General features: G+C 40.5%; 1 protein-coding gene across 4 annotated transcripts in view; it reads left to right on the top strand.

The window, feature by feature from the left end:
• Nucleotides 1-934: 934 nt before the first annotated feature.
• KLHL7 (kelch like family member 7) overlaps nucleotides 935-19,032 on the top strand; it is a 65,701-nt gene continuing 47,603 nt past the window's right edge. The window contains exons 1-2 of one of the 4 annotated variants that reach the window (XM_032873374.1): nucleotides 1,217-1,331; nucleotides 16,853-16,986. Coding sequence is in view for 1 of the 4 variants with exons in the window: in XM_032873367.1 (XP_032729258.1) it covers nucleotides 1,212-1,331 (120 nt within the window). In the remaining 3 variants the exon portion in view is untranslated. Of the gene's footprint in view, nucleotides 1,332-1,507; nucleotides 1,979-16,852; nucleotides 16,987-19,032 lie in introns of those variants that run through there. The other 3 variants (XM_032873383.1, XM_032873367.1, XM_032873392.1) reach the window with 3 other exon arrangements.

The following is a 19,032-nucleotide window of genomic DNA, read 5'->3' as shown; positions in this document are numbered from 1 at the left end:
GAAGATATGGAAACCTCTAGATTAAAAGAAGAAAGATAAAGGGCCATAGACATAAATCCCTTACTCTTTCATAAAAATGGAGGCTTATAGCCACTGCTTTCATGTGTTATTGCATATCGTTTGTCAAGAGAAAGCATAATGCTTCAATAGTGTAAATTATTTTCCATAAAATATGTCTCTGTATATGCCTATATAGACCTAGGTAGAAAATTAAAAGGATATGTAGAAAATTTTTAGAATGTAAAATAATGCACCATTTCAAATAATCTTGTATTATTACCATAGACTAGAAAGAACAGATTATTATCGTTAAAAAAAATAAATAAAAAGCCTTTTCCTGAGTCCTGTGACTGAATTTCGCGTCACGGTAGAATACTTGGGGAAGGCTAACTGGGCTAACTGAAGATTTCTGGAGCTGATACCTCATCTGGTTTCAAACACTAAGTAAACCAGCCTAAGTAAGCCAGCATTCCACATCAAGGAGACACCAACGGGACTGTGTGTTTTTGTTTTGATCAAGCAAACAGCTCTTGTGTTCCATGTACGATGCCTTTCACTTGCAGTAACGTAATCATCTTTCATCATTTAGTAAATACATCTAGAGCGTCTACAATTTGCCAGGCTGTGATGCTGCCGGGAAGAAATCACCAACCCGGTTCCTGTGGTGCTTACACTAAGGGGAGATACTGCCTATGTACCCCAAAAAAATCTCGCCACATAACCTAAATCTGTAAAACCTGGCTTGGGGATACGGAAGAGCATGCACACCCTTGGAGCGGCTGGAGGCCTAAAGCCCGCCGGCAGCCGGCGGCGACAAAAGCAGGAGACCCGCCCCGCGTCGCCGGGAGAGGCGCGCCGCAGTGACGCGCAGGCCTCGGCCACAGCTCCCATACGAGCCGCGCGCCGCTGTGACGCGCAGGCCTCGCCCCCTGCTCCCCTCCGAGCGCGCCCGCCCCCGCGAGCCAAGTGCGCAGACTCGTCGGCCCGGCTCCGGTTCTGTCGGGACGCTGCCGAGCCCGCGACGTCGCCTCCCGGTGAGTTTCTGAGGGGGCCGCCAGGCCTTGTCCTTCCGCAGTGGCCGCGCGGGCAGCAGGGCGCTGCAGCCGCAGTCCCGGCCGCGCTGTTTGGTAAACAGAAGCCCCAGCGTGCCCGGAGCGTGCAACCCCTCGCTCGGCCCGGCCAGACCCGGGCGTGACCCGAGCTGACGGAGGATGGCAGCCTCCGGGGTGGAGAAGAGCAGCAAGAAGAAGACCGAGAAGAAACTTGCTGCTCGAGAAGAAGCTAAATTGTTGGCGGGCTTCATGGGCGTCATGAATAACATGCGGAAACAGGTACCGCCTTTGTGGGAGTGACGGACGCCAGGGGGGAGGGGGTCCGGGACTCGCGCCCCTGGCTCCCTGGGCCGAAACCGCGCCCGGTGGGGTCGCGGCTCTCTTCCTCGGCCCTCGCCCTTCCTTCCATTTTCGCACGCCGGCCGAGCTGCTGTTGAGTCGAGGGTCGCTTTAAACCGTTCTCGAGCCGCAGCGTCTGCTCGTCTGCGGATGCTGTGGCTCCCAAGTCCCACTCCTGGGGGACTCCCCGGGCTGGCATTCGGCGTCGCGTATCGGTTGTGTAACAGCTCTGCCCTAGTTCTCTCTTTGTGAGGCGAGGATCCCTCCATTGGTGAGCCGCTCAGGTGTCGTGAGATCTTGTGCGGAGAAGCCCATTGGCACAGCCCAACCCGAAGCCCCCGAAGGGAAAGGCACAGCTGGCCTGAAATCAGCTCCTCTTAAATAAGGATCCCCGCCCCTCCTCTGTGTTAGCCGGGAGGAGCTAGTTGGAGACAAATTCTCCTGTACGTGTTAATTTCGAGCAGAAACAGTCACGGATAATACCGCGCAGCCTTTTAAGGCCCCTGTGCGCCTCTGTGATTAAGAGCAGCTCTTTGTTCTGTCTTTGATGTGTGGCGCATTAATGAAAATCTTCACGTCGGCGAAAGGTGGGTTATGAAAAGAATGGATTTTAACACGGAGAATGTGCACTAGAGATGGTTTTCTGTTTTGTTTTGTTTTTTAAATTCCATGACCTCTTATACCAAAGGGCGTAGGAAAGTCACTTGGTTAATTTTTTTATTCCGTAAGCTTTATTTCTAAAAAATGCGCATCTAAGGTGATGCGGGAATGTTTCTGTTTTGTAACCGTGGTTCTGTTTTTAGAGAAGACAAAAGGATGTGCGTATGAATAATAGCAAAACCTCATTTGCTTATCTGGTGGTTCTCATGAGAATATGGAAAACAGGACAGGAATCTAAGATTTATATGAAGATACTAGCTTCTGGTTTCTTTAAGCAAACTCTGACTGCCGGGATCTTGTCTTTGTTCATCAGCTCCTGGCATGGTGCATGAATGCAGTAGATATCTGTCCAAATGCCTTTAAATCTTTCCAGGCTTTTGTGCCGAAGTAGCTGTGAACGTCTGAATTCAGTATTGTGTGTAACTTACTTTCATGTATCTATTTTCATGTATACATTCAAGTGCCTTTTTTGTTAACCTTTTTATATTTATAACACCAGTGACTTCATATTACTGGTGCATTTAACAAGTGTCTGCTTGTAAAGGGTGAACACCCTTCACCAGTGCTCAAATTTGTTTCCAACAATCCTCCCAACTCCCCCCAGATATGTGGTTTTGTCTATCCACACCAGCATGGTGAAGCATTGCCTCATTCCTTATGGAGATAGGGTGCAACTAGGTTGCAGCATCAGTTGTTTACTTGAAAAAGAGGGGATTTTCTGAAACTCTATGTTTAGCTCTTGGGGTTTAAAAATTGATTCATATCTGGTTCTTGGACTTAGCTTTAGACTACATTAATTTCTGTTTATTTACTGTTAAGCTAGAGATAAAGTTACTGAAAAATCAGGATTCTGTTACTGTTACTTAGTAGGAAGGGGAAAATAGATACTGGGTGGAACAGCTAGGGATCTCTTCCACAGTGGTTAACTGACCTTAATATGTTGGATTCTCTCTTTGTCAATGGCTTTACATGTTATTCGGGTATTCTCCAATAGAACTTCTACCAACTTCATGGAGTCCCGCATCTTTTTCAAGATGTGCAGTTTCAGTCTGTGGTTGATTTATTTACATTGTGCTTGTATTGTTCTGTTTAACATTTGTAACGCAAGAGAGACTCACCAAGAATGACTGACAAGGGCAGTTGATGGGAATTGGCAGAAACAAACTGGTCTGAGCCAGAAGAATGTTTGAGTGGGAACCAGTTTTTTAAATGTTCTTGTCCTTTAGTGAATATTATGCTGTGACTATTTTTGCTTCCCCATATGACCTCATTACTTTGGGAATCAAAATAATGTGTGCCTCAATGACAAGGACCCTTCTGTACATACCCAGGAACATTCTTACAGGAAGTTGAGAACATGGCAAAATTAGAATATCTGAATTCCAGTTCCTGCTTTACCATTAATTAGTTTTGTGATCTTAGATAAATATGATTTAGGTCATTTCATCTCTCGGTAGCCTGGCAGCCAACTCTATACATAGTGGCCGGTGGGGTTTCTTCAGAGCCAGCAGCCTCAGCTTCTTATGGAGCCTTTTCCTTCATCATCCTTGCAGTCATTTTTAGCCTTTTGTTTTTAAAGTAAACTTTCCAATGAAGTATAGGAATCACTGAAAGGATACAAATCATAAACATGTAGCTCAATGAATTATTGCAAAATAAACATATCACCACCAACAAGAAATAGAACATGAAGAGCATACTAGAGGTCCCCCTTTACATTCTTCTCAGTCACTACCCACCTTCCAAAGATAACCAGTGTTTTAACTTTTATCATCATAGATTTGTTTTTTCCTGTCTTAGAACTTATATAAATGGAATTATACGGTATATAATCTTGGGTATTGGTTTCTGAAAGCTAACATTGTTTTTGTGATATTTATTATGTGGTTCTGTGTAGCTCTAGTACATCCTCATTGTATTTAGTATTCCATTGTATAAATATATGACAATTTATCTATTCTATCATTATGGACATTTGAGTTATTTCTCATTTAGCACTATGAAGAATAGTACTACTTATTTTTTTTAAGATTTTATTTATTTGTCAGTGAGGGAGCACAGGCAGAGAGAGCAGCAGGCAGAGCGAAAATTAGGCTCCCTGTGTAGCAAGGATCCTGATATGGGACCAGATTCCAGGACCCTGAGATCGCAACCTGCGCTGAAGGCAGACACTTAACCAACTGAGCCACCCAGGCGTCCCAGGATATACTACTTTGAACATTTTTGTATGTTTTGCTCATGTCATTAGTTATGATACACTCAGCTTTAATAGATACTGTTATTTAGTTTCCAAGGCTGTGCCAGTTTACACTTATGCCAGCTGTGTATTAGTTTTCTACTCTACATCCTTATCAACACTCAGTATTGTCAGTCTTTATAATGTTAGTCATTCTAGAGGGTGTATAGTAGCATCTTATTTAATTACGTTGAGCACCTTTTTATTTCCTTATTTTTATTTCCTTAACTTTTTGTTTAGATTAATTTTATTAATTTTATTACCTGATAAACAACAGAAGAGCTCTGCAAAGTAGGGCTAGGTCATAGTCACTACTTTTCATACCTAATTGCTTTGGCTCTTGTGTTAATGAAGTCTAGGAGACCCTTAAGGGTCAGGAGACTCAGGAGACCTTCCTGAGTACCACTACAGTTTACAGTTGCCTCATGTTAAGTGAATTAAAGCATAATTAGAATTTAAAAGCTTATGTTAAAGCCCTATTGAGAATTATGTGAGAGAACCAAAAAAGCTGATTTAAGGATTGGATGCTGAGCAGTCAGCTGGGCTTACTTACTAAGTAAAATGACTTAACTTCTGTACACTCAACTCTTCAAGATTGTAAATTACTAGTAGTCATTAATCTTTACACGGTCTGTTGTGAATAATCTAAACCTTCTGCCTTAAATTCTCAATAATAGAAACAATTCTTGAGCATTTATTTTCAACCAGCCATTCTGCAATGTGTTTTACATGCTTTGTCTCATTTGTTTCCTCCAACAGCTCCCATTGACAACTCCCATCCTCCAGACCTTCCTATTTTTAACTCTCCACTGTCTTCTTCTTTCTGTCCGCTTAGGAGTTAATCATCTCTCTCTTCACTCCCTTTCCAATGCCCCAGGCTTTCATGACCTTCCATCCTTTTTTCCCATCCATCTGATAAAAAGCATCGATGACTGTTTACCTTTTTTTGTGCAAGGTTTCTAAGCACAGCTGGAAAATATCCCATTACTGGGCAGTTCTTTGCCAGGTAAGTCCTGTTTTCCTTCACAATGAGTCCTCTCTCAGTATCTATACTTTCAGTATATCACCCTTTTTTGATACCATAAATAAATAGAAGACATTATTTTAGAACTGTCTAACTTTTAAATTTCCACCACGAAATCTATATACTTATTTTGACAGTTCTTAATTTTTGTTACAGTGAAGGAACTGCCTCTTTCCATCTAAAGCCAGCACTTTCACTTGGGCTTTGGCTCCCTCAATTAGCCTAGTCAGGAAAGTTATACTGTTGGTTATTCCATCTCTGTTGAGCATCTTTAACTTCTCCTTCTCTACCAGAGTCTAGCATTTAGGCATGTTTTAACTTCTCTAGTTTTTAAATTAACCATCCAGTCCAGTCTACCCATTCTTAGTTTCAATATTCCTCTATAAATAATACCTCTCTTCCCCCTGTTAAAGCCAAAGGGAAGGGTGGGTAGATTCACTGCCCCACCCCCCTTTTTGGCTCACTATTGACTTACTTCTCTAGCTCAATTTGGCTTTCTGACTCCTCCATTTGGATGAATACTTACTGAGACCCACTGTATGCTAGGCATTTTGCTAGATTCTATAGTTGCAGTGATGAGCAAAATTAGACAGTCCGTGCTCAGGTTTTAGTCTAGTAGGAGAGTGAGACATGAGTCAAGCAGTCACACAAAAGAAATGTAAAATTGCAACAGTGGTAGGTATTATTAAAGAGAAGAATGTGATACAGTGAGGGGTTGGATGATTTGACCATCAAATCAGGAAGATTTCCCCAAGGAACTGATAAATGAATGGAGAGTTGAAATAAGAGTACATGTTAATTAGACACCTTAAGGTAGAGCCTCTTAGGTAAATGGAACAACAGATGCAGAGGCCCTGATTCAGAGACCTATGTACCATAGAGTGGCAAGTGCAGGAGGCTGATTAAAGACCAGTGTGGCTGGAGCACCAAACATTAGGGGGAAGATGGTGTAAGATGAAACTGGAAAAGTAGCTAGAGACCTGCCCATGCACAGTCTCCTAAGTCAAGTTAGGGGGATTTGCCTTTATTCTAAAACTCCTTCAGATCTGTGTTGTGCAAGTGAGAGAAGGAGGGAGACAGATGGAAGTCAGATTATCTTGAGTAAGATATGAGACAATTGAAACAGTCATTGGAGAAATTTGGCCCTGAAGGAAGTAGGGAAGTCAAATGAAGTTCGTTTGGTTTTATTTGTTTAAATTGGAGAGATGTAAGTGTGCTTAAAAACTGGAAGGGAAGAATTCACTCGGTATGCAAAGAGCTCAGATGTCCACTGATAGATGAATGAATAAAGAAGATGTGAGATATATAATGATATGTGACATATATAATGTAATGGAATATTACTTAACCATCAAAAAGAATGAAATCTTGCCATTTGCAATGACATGGATGGAACTAGAGGGTATTATGCTAAGCAAAATAAGTCAATCAGAGAAAGACAAATACCATATGATTTCACTTACATGTGGAATTTAAGAAACAGTTGAACATAAGTGAAGGGAAGGAAAAATAAGATGAAAACAGGGAAGCAAACCATAAGAGGTTCTTAACTATAGGAAACAAATTGAGGGTTTCTTCAGGGGAGGTGGGAAGTGGGGATGGGATAATTGGATGATGGGCATTAAGGAGGGCACTTGAAGTAATGAGCACTGGGTGTTGTATGCGACTGATGAGTCACTAAATTCTAACGCTGAAACTGATAATACAGTATATGTTATTTCAGTTGAATTTAAATTAAAAATTTTAAAAAAGAATTCATTTGAGGTGTAGCACTTGAATGTATATGAGACAGAATGGATAATTGATAGATGATTCCTGAGATGAGATCTAAAGTAAAGGTAATTAATCTCTCTCGGGAGAAGGACAGTTTCTCTTCTGTAAGAGTGGGAAGGAAGAGAGGTGGGTATATAGGTGTGTTTGGAATCAAGAGAATAAAGGAGTTTCTGTCCAGAGGCCTTTGTTCTCTCTGAAAGTGGTAGATGAGATCATCCACTAGAATGAAGGAGGAAAATGAAGCTAGAAGTCGAGGCAAATAATTTTTGTGAAGAGTAGAATTGGTAGGATTGCTGCCAGTATTTTTGAAGGTTTTTTGAGGTTTATTATCGTGGATTTGTAAGGAATATTTATTCTTAACCAGGGTTTCAAAGCCCTGTCTGATGTGATCCCAGTCTATTTCAGTCAGATTTCATACCATTCTTCTCTTAGCCATTTCACTCCAGGCACCTGTCTCCCTTCAGAGCCTGAAATGTACCAATGCCTTTTAACTCTCTTTCTCTCCTATTCATGCTTCAGTTCTTTCTTTAATGCCACTTCCTTCCCGAATGCCCTACATTATGTTAAGGACCTCTGTTATTATATACTCCATTCCTTTGGTTCACACACTGATCATCTCTGTAAAGGCAAGAAAGACTTAATGTATGTCTTTGCTACTAGGCTCTAAGCTTCGTGAAGGCAGGGACACTGTCTTACTCAGTGCTGTATTGCTAACATCTACAACATAGGTGCTCAGATATTTGTTAAGTAAATAGTTGATGTCATGGTATGGTTGATAACACCTAGAGGTTGAGGGCAGAGTAAGAAGAAAAGTGGACAGAGGATGAAACTCGGGGAGCACCAACATTTTAAAGGATAGGAAGAAAAGTACATTGGAAATTAAGGTATAGAAGGAAGAAAGACAGCAGGGACTAAAGTCATTGAAACTAAGATACAAGTTACAAAGAAGAGACAGTCAGGAGTATCAAATGTAGTGAGGAGGCCAAAAAAGATAAAAGTGTCCCCTGGATTTAAAAATTGGTGGTTTTAGCAAGTTAAGTTTTAATGGAGTGGTGGGGGAGGGGGCATATTTTAGAGGCCAAAGGAAGGACAAAGTGATGAGTACATACGTGGAGAGGGACCTGTCTTCTGTACGGCCCAGGCTTTTCAGGATGGGATTAATATTCTTCAAACTCCAGTAGTATATACCAAAAGAATACAAAAATACTAATTCAGAGGGATACATGCACCCCCACGTTTATAGCATCATTATCTGCAGTAGCCAAACTACAGAAACAACCCAAGTGCCTATTGACTGATGAGTGGATAAAGAAGATGTGTGTATACACACACACACACGGAATATGACCCAGCCATTAAAAGAGAGAAATCTTGGCATTTACAACAACTTGGGTGGAGCTAGAGGGTATTATTTAAGCAAAATAATTAAGTCAGAGAAAGACAAATACCATATGATTTCTACTCGTTCATGGAATTTAAGAAACAAAGTAAATGAGTGGAGGGGAAAGGGTGGGCACAAACCAAGAAACAGGCTCTTAATTATAGAGACCAAACTGATATTACCAGAAGGGAGGTAGGGGGAGTGGGTTAAATAGGTGATGGGGATTAAAAAGGGGCACTTGTGATGAGCACCAGGTGATGTATGGAAATGTTGAATCATTATATTGTACACTTCAAACTAATATTACATGGTATGTTAACTAACTAGAATTTAAATAAAAACTAAAAATGTATGTGTATCTCCACATTAAAAAAAAAAACTCCAAAATAAATAAATAAATAAATAAATAAACTCCAGTAGTATAAAGTGCATACTGCCATCATGACACTTACCGCATGTGTGTTGAGTGAACCACAGAAGCGTATCTTAAGGGAGACATGATTGTATTAAAATTCCCTTCTGAAGAGGAGAAAGACAGTCAAGATTTGGGAGATGCAAGAACTATGCCAACCCCAAAGCCCTCTAGCCTTTGTCTGGGACACTGCCTTCATTGGACTTCAGCTTTGACTACCATTAACCTGTTGCAGAGTTTCAAATTCTGGATAGAGAGTATCTGATAGACCTAGCTTGGGATGAGTGCTAAACCTTTGAATCAGTTATCTATGCTAAGGAGAACAAGGTCTTGTAGCACAAGCATGATCTTGAAAGGCTCATTATGTACTGAGACCATTTCCTGAGAGGGGAGAATTATAAGTCAGTTAGCTACTCCAGTGAACATTTACTACAAAGATTCATATTGTTGGGGTGCCTGGGTGGTTCAGTGGATTAAGCCTCTGCTTTCAGCTCAGGTCATGATCTCAGGATCCTGGGATCGAGCTCAGCAGGGAGCCTCCTTCCCCATCTCTCTCTGCCTGACTCCTTGCCTGCTTGTGATCTCTCTCTATCAAATAAATAAATAAAAAGTTTTTTAAAAAATCATGTCATTGAAATAGCCAGCATATTAAATATTTTAGTACATAATAATATAGCATACAATTTAGTTTCATTCTGTTAAACTGTCAAAAATGTGGTTGATTAATATTTAAGAGAGACAGTCTTAAGAATATGCCATCTATGCTAAATGCCATAAATTCTATACTTAATGTAAGGTTAACATGCTGGAAAATGGTGTGCCAGGATTAAATGAGTTCATTTTGCACTTAAGTTGAATCACAATTTAATATTATACTGTAAACTTTTATCATGAAAAATTATTCTAGAGTGGTTTATGGGGCACCTGGGTGGTTCAATTGGTTAAGTGTCTGCCTTCAGCTCAGGTCATGATCCCAGGGTCCTGGGATTGAGCCCCCCATCGGGCTCCCTGTAAAGTAGGAAACCTGCTTCTCCCTCTCCTTCTGCCTCCTGCTCCTGTGCTTATGCGCGCACGTGCGCACTCTTTCTCTCTCTCTCAAATAAAATATTTTTAAAAAATAAAGTGGCTTTGTGTCTTCTATAAAATTTCTTTTAGTACTGTTGCCTTTAGTCACTCATTGCTGTGGGAAACAGTATGCAATAGCGGAAATAACATGGATTTTGGAGTCAAACAGATCTGGGTTTGAATCCTAGTTCTGTCTTCTTACTAATTGTGTGACATTGGGCAAGTCACAACTTCTTTAGACTTTTATGTTTGTATGTGCGCAACAATGACCATAATATTATATTGACCTACCTTACTGATGTAGGGGATAGTGAGACAGAAAGTGAAAAATTTTTTTTTTAAGATTTTATTTATTTATTTGACAGAGAGAGATCACGAGTAGGCAGAGAGGCAGGCAGAGAGAGAGGAGGAAGCAGACTGCTGAGCAGAGAGCCCGATGCGGGGCTCAATCCCAGGACCCTGGGATCATGATCTGAGCCAAAGGCAGAGGCTTTAACCCACTGAGCCACCCAGGCGCCCCGAAAACTTTTTTTTTTTTAAGATTTTGTTTATTTGAGAGAGAACACAAGAGCTGGGTGAGAGGCAGAGGGAGAAGCAGACTCCCCACTGGGCAGGGAGCCCGGTGCTCAATCCCAGGACTCTGGAATGGTGACCTGAGCTGAAGACAGATGCTTAACCAGCTGAGCCACCCAGGTGCCCCTGAAAATTCTTGATAAATTATTCAGTATTGTCATATATTGTTGGTATTGCTATTATCACAATGAGTCTCCTGGAATTCTTGGTTACCAGCAACCAAAATATGTCCTCTCTTAAGCCAAAATAATTTGTTGCAAGAATATCAGGAGCTTACCGTATTGACCACAGACTGGAAGAGGAGCAGGCATGGCAAACAAGCAGAAACCTTGGCATTCTCTGTTAGATAGGTTTTGGAGACTCTGGAAGCAATTATAGTGCGGGAAAAGTCTTGACTATTTGCTGCTGCTGCTGCTGCCGCTGCCATAAAAACAATTTTTCCACCATCTTTCTATTATTTGCTCAAAATTCAGAATTCTGAAAATAGGTATATAATTGGCTGGCCTTAGATCCTTTGCCAGATTTTGGCTTTGCTGAGTAAAGAGAAGAAATAACTGGGGCACCTGGGTGGCTCAGAGTGTTAAGCCTCTACCTTTGGCTTGGATCGTGATCTCAGGGTCCTGGGATCCCGAGCCCCGCATCAGGCTCTCTGCTCAGCGAGGAGCCTGCTTCCCCCTCTCTCTCTGTCTGCCTGCTTGTGATCTCTCTCTCTCTCTGTGTCAAATAAAATCTTAAAAAAAAAAAAAAAAGAGTAAATAACTGACTCTTAACTTCCGTATTGCCCTCTTACCAACATAGTTCATAAAGAGGAATTTTTCCAGAAATGGGAGCTTGGGGTTCTAATAGGCAGGAAATTGGATGCTAGATTGCCAGAATCCATTAAAAAAAAAAAGTCATCAGATTTTTCACTTAACTATATCTGACTTCAAGATTACTTGGTGATAGGGTGCCTGGGTGGCTTAGTGGGTTAGGGCCTCTGCCTTTGGCTCAGGTCATGATCTCGGTCCTGGGATCGAGCCCCTCATTGGTCTCCCTGCTTACTGAGGAGCCTGCTTCCCTTCCTCTCTCTCTGCCCGCCTCTCTGCCTACTTGTGATCTCTGTCAAATAAATAAGTAAAATCTTTAAAAAAGAAAAAAAAGATTACTTGGTGATATCCGTTCCTTCTATAGTCATTTCAAGATTCTGAGGCCTAATTCTTAATAGATTCTTTACATGATTATGGAGGGAAAAATTTCATAGTTAAAACTTAAATAAATATAAGAGCAAGAATGAAAATAAAAATAGAAGCCTCATTCATTGTTTATTATTCATTTGTTAATATTTTTATTATTCATAATTTCTTCTTTCACTGCCTATTCCTATTCTTTAGGACCTGCAGTTCAGGGTTCTTTATCTAATGGCATGACCTATTCCTTTATTCCTAGGTGTCTTGAACCTTTGGTCTTGCCTATATAGGGCACTTTAGTCTTTCATTAACATTTATTACTGGATTTAGTACCAGCAGGGGGCCTGGGATTTGGTTTTACAGTATTTATAAGCTGAGTAGTTAGCCTATTGCTGTTTGATGGATGCTGGCAGAAGACATGAGACTCCTAGGTTAGAGACAACAGATTTGATTAGTCACAGCACAGTATCATGAGCTTCCACATGTATGTGTCAGTTCCCCTTGCCCCACAAGTACTATGAGGGTGACCCACTGGGGCCCAGATGGATGTTATACACACAGTGGGTTTGTGTCATAGCTACGGAATGAACACTGAGCTTAAGGAGTCTGTCATTTTATAGCAAACAGTAAGCGAGCCTATTCTTTACTCCTATAGGGAAGACTATCTCATCCCTTATCGTTGCTTACTGCCAACATAACCCTGAGAAATGGCCCATGGCATGTCCAAGAAGATATGTAGGAATTCAAGAGAACCGTAGAGGACTCTTCTCTCCCAAGAACAAGAAGGTACCCAGGGGGATCCCCTGAGCTCCAGCTATCTTCTGTCCCATAGAGAAGAGAAACCTTTTTCTTTTTCCTTCAGGTTCAGGCAGCTAACCAAATGTAGTAACTTTTGTTCTTTCTACGCAGTGCGAGAAGAATGACTAAATACCCAGGTTGTAGCCTTAACTTCTAATTCTGTAAAAATATTACTCTGTCACTTGTTTGAAGCATTCTTCTTTTGGGTCCTCGTATCTTCAAACTAGCAGAATCCACCTCCAGGAGGACTGATTGGTGATATCAGAAGCAAAGTATTTGCGAGTGAATCATTAAGCATGAGGGGAGCTTCTTCCATCCCTTGGTTGCCAGGCTAAGTCTGACTATATAGAAAGCGTTTTGTCTGTGTAAATTTTTTTAATGTTTATTTTTTTATTTTTTTAAAAGATTTTATTTATTCACTTGAAAGAGAGTACAAGCAGGGGGAGAGCAGAGGGAGAGGGAGAATAAGGCTCCCCACTGAGCAAGGACCCACCAACCCCCAATGTGATACTCAGCCTCAGGACCTGAAGATGATGACCTGAGCCAAACCATCTGCCCCTTGTCTCTGTAAATTATGTGAAATCACATCACTTGAAAATGGATTCTGCTGCTTAAAAAGTTTGAAAACCACTGTTATAAGGCTTTTCACTGAAAGGAAAAGGAGAATGGATATACATACACACACACACATTTATGTGTATGTTGTGTGTGTGTTTGTCTCTCTCTGTCCATCTGTGTGTGGTGTGGGGAACAGAGGGCAAAGGGGCTGGGGCTGGGAAAACATGTCTGACCTTCAGCCTCACCTAGGAGGAGGAGCTCATCTCTCTCCCACAAGTTTTGCCCAGTGAGAGTGAAGTTATCTTAATCTGATGAAGCAAGAAGTTAAGACATTGTTTTATTAATGGTGCAGTTATTCTTTTGAGATGTACATCTACTAAGATCTCCATCAGCTAAGGAGACTAGGTAAAGTATGTCTTATAGTGGACTTTACAGATGGATTTGGGCCCAGCCATCTTTTATTCCCCACTACAGGACATATGAATATGCAAATTCCAAAATTTAAATATTGGGGTATCCAGGTGTGAGTAGATTAGGATTATTACCAAGTACCCATCTATCAATAATGTGTTTTTTTTAATATATATAATTTTTTAAAGATTTTGTTTATTTGAGGAAGAGGGTGCATGTGCTTGCCCATGAGCCTGGGGACAGGCCTGAGGAAGAAGCAGGCTCCATGCTGAGCGGGGAGCCCAGTACTGAGCAACCAGGACCCCGGGTTCATGACCTGAGCCCAAGGCAGACACTTAATTGACTGAGCCACCCAGTCATCCCAGTAGTGTGTTTTATTATGTATTGTCTGGCTGTTAATCTTTATGTAAACTCCCTGATGAGAATCTCAGAAGGCTGAATAGTAGAATTTGGGCACCAAAGCCCCATCCGAACTCCCAACAGAAAGTAACTGGACTGAGTAAATAAATAAGAATTTGTTTCCAGGTGTTTTGGGGTTTTTTTTAGGTTTTCTGTTTGTTTTTTGTGGTTGTTGTTGTTTTACCTGCACAGGGAGCATTTTGTTCTATCTTAAAGGTATCCTCTATCAATAACTGTTCTTCTGTGTATCCTCTGTAGACCAGCTTAGAAAGGTTATTTAAATTTTTTACTCCAGAAAGCTTTTAAATGGGTCGATAATCTATTAACTCCAGATTGGAAATTCACTTCTATTTCCCATCCCAAATTTTTCTCAGCCAAGATTTCTTTCATGGCTCTCCGGATTATCTGCAGTGACCAACCAAGTGACAGCTTAAAACACTCCCATCTAGTTACATATTAGAAATATGAAGTCCCCAAAATTTGACTCTTATGAACCCACTCATTATTAAATTCCCCTATCTGTGATCTCCCTGTCAGTTAAAATTAAAGGCCCTTCCAAATATGTGCTCTCCCTTGTTTCTTACACTGCTCAGGCTCAGCCAGGAAGCATTAGCATAAGTGTTTGGGCAGATTCTGGGAAGCTTTCTTCACTAGCTGCTGCCTGGGCTGTCTTTCATTGGAATATATTAAATTAGTTTAGCACCTCCAAAGATGAATTTCTCCGATTTCAAGGTAGTTGGTGCCACGTGTTTTCAGAATGTTGAAGGGTTCCTAGGGGTCTTAAGATTAGCACGGCATCATCTCCACCCCCACAAACCCAAAAAGATACAAGCAAATCTCCCATCTCTACAATAAATAGTGCAGATATTGACACCTTACTATGAAGTCCTAACCTACATTATTGCTCCCAGGCTAAAAAAACAGAAACTTCAGTTTCTAGGGAACAGAGAATCTTCAAAGAAAACATAAAGATGTCTGGGCTTTTTGCTTGCACATGTTGCCAGTCTGTGTTTGCTATCTATAATTTGCAGACTCTAAACTCAGGTGAGAGGAATCACTTATCCAGAGGCTAATAGAACACTTTACCATATAGGGAAGGAATTTTCATCCACACGTAATAATACTTCACTGACATAGGATACCTTTGTTCTTGGAAAAATTTGCCAGGGGGATTTACCCAGCTTCTAGGTCTTCTAGAGTCTCCCTTTTTCCTGTTGTCTGTCCTGCACATTTAAATCATAATTTTTATTTCTCTTTTGAACCTTATGTTCTTGACAACCCAGTGCTGAAATAGTTGAGTTCTGTGTAGTGACAAAGTATTTTCTTTTGAGAGAAGAATGATCCACATTTGTAGCAGGCAGTCGTGCGGAGCAGTTAGTGCCTTTGCATTCTCTACAGTTCTGATCCAACTGGGTGTTCTTTATCCCTGTATCCCCAGTATGATCCTATCCTGTGAAATTCCTTGTATCTACTACTAATCCTAACTCTTGGAGGGATCTTTTTTCCTTTCCATTTGTCTCAGCTGGAGAATGACCTTTCACTGATTCCTCTAAAGCCTGTGGTCCCCATAGGGACTAACATGGCCTTTACAGTATGCTTCTCAGGACCTTGCCTTTCCTCATTATTTGAGTCTTCCAGGCTTTGGAAACTCAGCGGTAGGAGACATATTCCTTTTTGTTACCTATTATGTGTCAAAATGGGCTATGACTCTCTTGTCTGTTCCTTTCAGGCATCCCCAACTGAATTGTTAACCTGTTCAAGTTGAATTCTTTCCTTTCTACATAGTATAGAGCTAACATTGTTTAGATTAGAATACCTTCCTTACTTTTCCTTGCCTTTTGATTTTGGGCCCAAATGTTTGTTTTGCTTCTTTTCTTTAGTGCCTTTCTTATAGACACTGTCACAGTGGAAATCAAGAGGTCCCGTGTGCTCAGGATTGATCAGCTGCTGCCAACCTTCATACCCTCAATAAAGTAATTCCAATTATGGACAGGTTCAGCCTCTCATTTAGGCTTGGATTATGTCTGGGTTGTTTGACTTCCCTTTAATGTGACCTAATACTCTCCCTTAGGGTCTTTTCTCCACAGACTTCCCAGATATGTTCCACTATAGTATGTAACATTCCTGTCTTCCCACCCATGTCACCTTGCAAATTACATAATGGATGCACTGCTTTGTTGCTGATCTTCCTTTTCTAAAACTTTACAGATCTGTCCGAATTTAATGTAATCACCTGTTACAACTGTCTCAGTCTTTAAGGATAGTCCTCTCATTATGTGTTTGATTTCTTACTGTTAGCTTTAAGAGAGCTCTACGACAAAAATTTCTTCGATCCAGGCTTTTTCTGAGAACCGTTTTAGTCTACTGCTGAATTTTGCTTTTCTTCCTTCATATATCTCTTTGGCTTATATCACCTTACTTGAATAAATAACAGACTCTTTTTTTCTAGTCTCATCTTGTAAAGAGCAGTTAAAACGAACTGTTTCTCCTTTGCCTTTTAAAGTTGTTTGACCTAACTTGCCATGTTTCCCTTAAGGAAGAAATCCCCCCTTTCCTCTATTAATCTGGGTATCTCACGTTGTTTTTCTTTTACTTTCCCATGTGCCTTACTGTGATTATGTATTTTTAAATCCAGTGCTATTTTTCTTGATTTTCTGAGCAGATAAGATTCCTAAGGCCTTTTTTTTCTTTTTTAAGATTTTATTTATTTATTTGACAGACAGAGATCACAAGCAGGCAGAGAGGCAGGCAGAGAGAGAGAGGAGGAAGCAGGCTCCCCGCCTAGCAAAGAGCCCGATGTGGGGCTCGATCCCAGGACCCTGGGATCATGACCTCAGCTGAAGGCAGAGGCTTTAACCCACTGAGCCACCCAGGCACCCCTCCGAAGGCCTTTTTAATTTTTCTCTTAGTTTATTATGGCTTTGTTGAGGCTTTCTTAGTATCTCAATCGAAGAAGATGATTTACCCCCATATAATAAGGGCTCCATTTCCCTTTATCTTTTCAGTGATTTAAGTCCATCACCCAACTATAGTTGAATCTACTACAGTCTACTCAGGGATTTATATCCAGGGCCAACTTGAAATCACGCTGGGCAGGACTGATTGCAGAACCTTGTTGACAAGCTACATAAATCCAAAGGTTAGTCATTCCTCAGTCCTCTTCTTGGGATATGATGAAGGATACAGTTTGGGAATAGAATTAGCTGCATGCCTCCTAGTAATGCCAGCACATATTGTTAAAAGTTAGAACCTTATACAATGCTGTGGAGCTTACATGGAGACTACTGCCGTTTGCAGTCCTACCTGGCAAACACATGAAGAGAACAGGTCATTCTACCAACACTTGCCTGAAATGATTTCCTGTTTTGAAGTGAAATCTTTCCCAACCAAAGGACTAATATCTGTAGGCACTAAAGCATCACCTAAGTTTCTCCTTGTCTTCAGTGCATTGAATGTCTCTGCATAATGGATTTCAGCAGCCCTCTTCTACTGTTGGTTCCAAACATTTGAGATGAGTTATGTTCCACTTTGGGGCAGACTTACAGAAGAAAATGAACCAGAAGGCCTAGCAGTGTGTGTGTGGTCAGTAACCTCTATTTTATTCTTGCTTATCCTATAGAACCTCTTCCACAAGTGACAGTGGCGAAAAGGACTGAACCTTCCTTCCCAGTACTTAACTTGCCCCAGAGAAGAGACACTGTATTATGAGAGAGAAATCTGTTTCCCCTCAATGGGTAACAGTTACACTAATACCATTTTTTCAATTATCCATTCTCTTATCACTTTTTTTAAAATTAGTAGACTTTGCTTTTTAGAGTAGTTTTAGGTTTACCAAAAAATAGAGCAGAAAGTACATTTTTCCATTTTCCCTCTCCCCCTCCCAGTTTCCCCTACTGTTAACATCTTGCTTACACAAGTATGATACATTTATTAAAATTGATGAGCCAGTATTTTGTTACATTATTATTGACCACAGTTTACATTAAGGTTTATTCTCTGTGTTGTACATTCTGTGGATGTTGACAGTTGTGTACTATAAATGTGTCCTGTTAAAGTATCATAGGAAGTAGTTTCACTGCCCTGAACATTGCCTGTGCTCCACCTTCTGGCCACATTTTTGAAATAGTATCTTTATCATATATTAAATTCCTGTTTAATGTAGATCCCTTACATTTCTTATGTTTATTTCTCAACATTTAATTATTTTGTTGCTGCCATGCCAGGTTGTTGTGGTTTTTTCCCCTCATTTGTGTTTCTTTATGGCTTACTGCTCACATGTAGGTTAGCTAATTGCTTTTTCATATTTATCTTATTTCTGTCTAACCATCTTACTGACTTTTTTATTTAGTTCTCTAAGTGTTAAGTTTATTTATCTTTATTTTCTTCCTGATTTTGTTACCTAAAAACCCAAGTTCAGCTGCTCATTGCTCAAAAGCCAATACTTAAGAGACCAATTTTGATTGGAAAGGAATATGACCTTTATCCAGAAGGCTGGCCACCTGGGGAGAAGGGAGACTTTTGTCTAAATACCAACTGAGGTTTTTACCTGGCCCAGAGATTTTTAAAAGCACTTTAGGGCAGTTAATCAGTAAAAAGGGAGCACAGTGGTCTGTAACACTTCTTGACTGTGTGCAGACTCGATGGTACCAGCTACAGACAGACATTATAGCAGTGCTTGAAGGTTGCATATTGGTGCTCTGGTTCCCATACAAAGAAAGGTTTGGTTCATCAAGAGGGCTACAGGTGCTTGCTAAACTTAAAGATTGGTAAGTTGTCTGGGGCAGAGACAATTTTCAATTTGGCTAAAATTTTCAGAACAATAATTGATTAATAGTAGTAACAGCATATGTGTCTCTGTTTCAAACTTAAATGAGAATGCTTCTTTTGTGTCACCATTAAATGTGATGTTTGCTTTTGAGTTGAATCACCTTCAGCGTATAGATATATCATTTCCTTTATTAAAGAGTATACAAGGAAATGAATTTTTAATTTTGCCTTCTATTGAAGGTTTTCTATGTGAAGTTTTTCTCTTTTAACCTATGAATATCCTGAATTATATTAAAGAATTACTGTTCTTGAATGCTCCTTGCATTCCTAGAACAATGTTTGACTAATAACCCTGCTGAATTCACTTTGCAAATATTTGACAGATCTATAAGTAAGTCCCTAAAAGAAGAAAAAAGTG

This window comes from Lontra canadensis, unplaced genomic scaffold (genome assembly GCF_010015895.1).
Source record: "Lontra canadensis isolate GAN:19392208 unplaced genomic scaffold, GSC_riverotter_1.0 scaffold2, whole genome shotgun sequence".
NCBI lineage: Eukaryota > Metazoa > Chordata > Mammalia > Carnivora > Mustelidae > Lontra > Lontra canadensis.
This window is presented reverse-complemented; position numbering and strand designations above follow the sequence as displayed.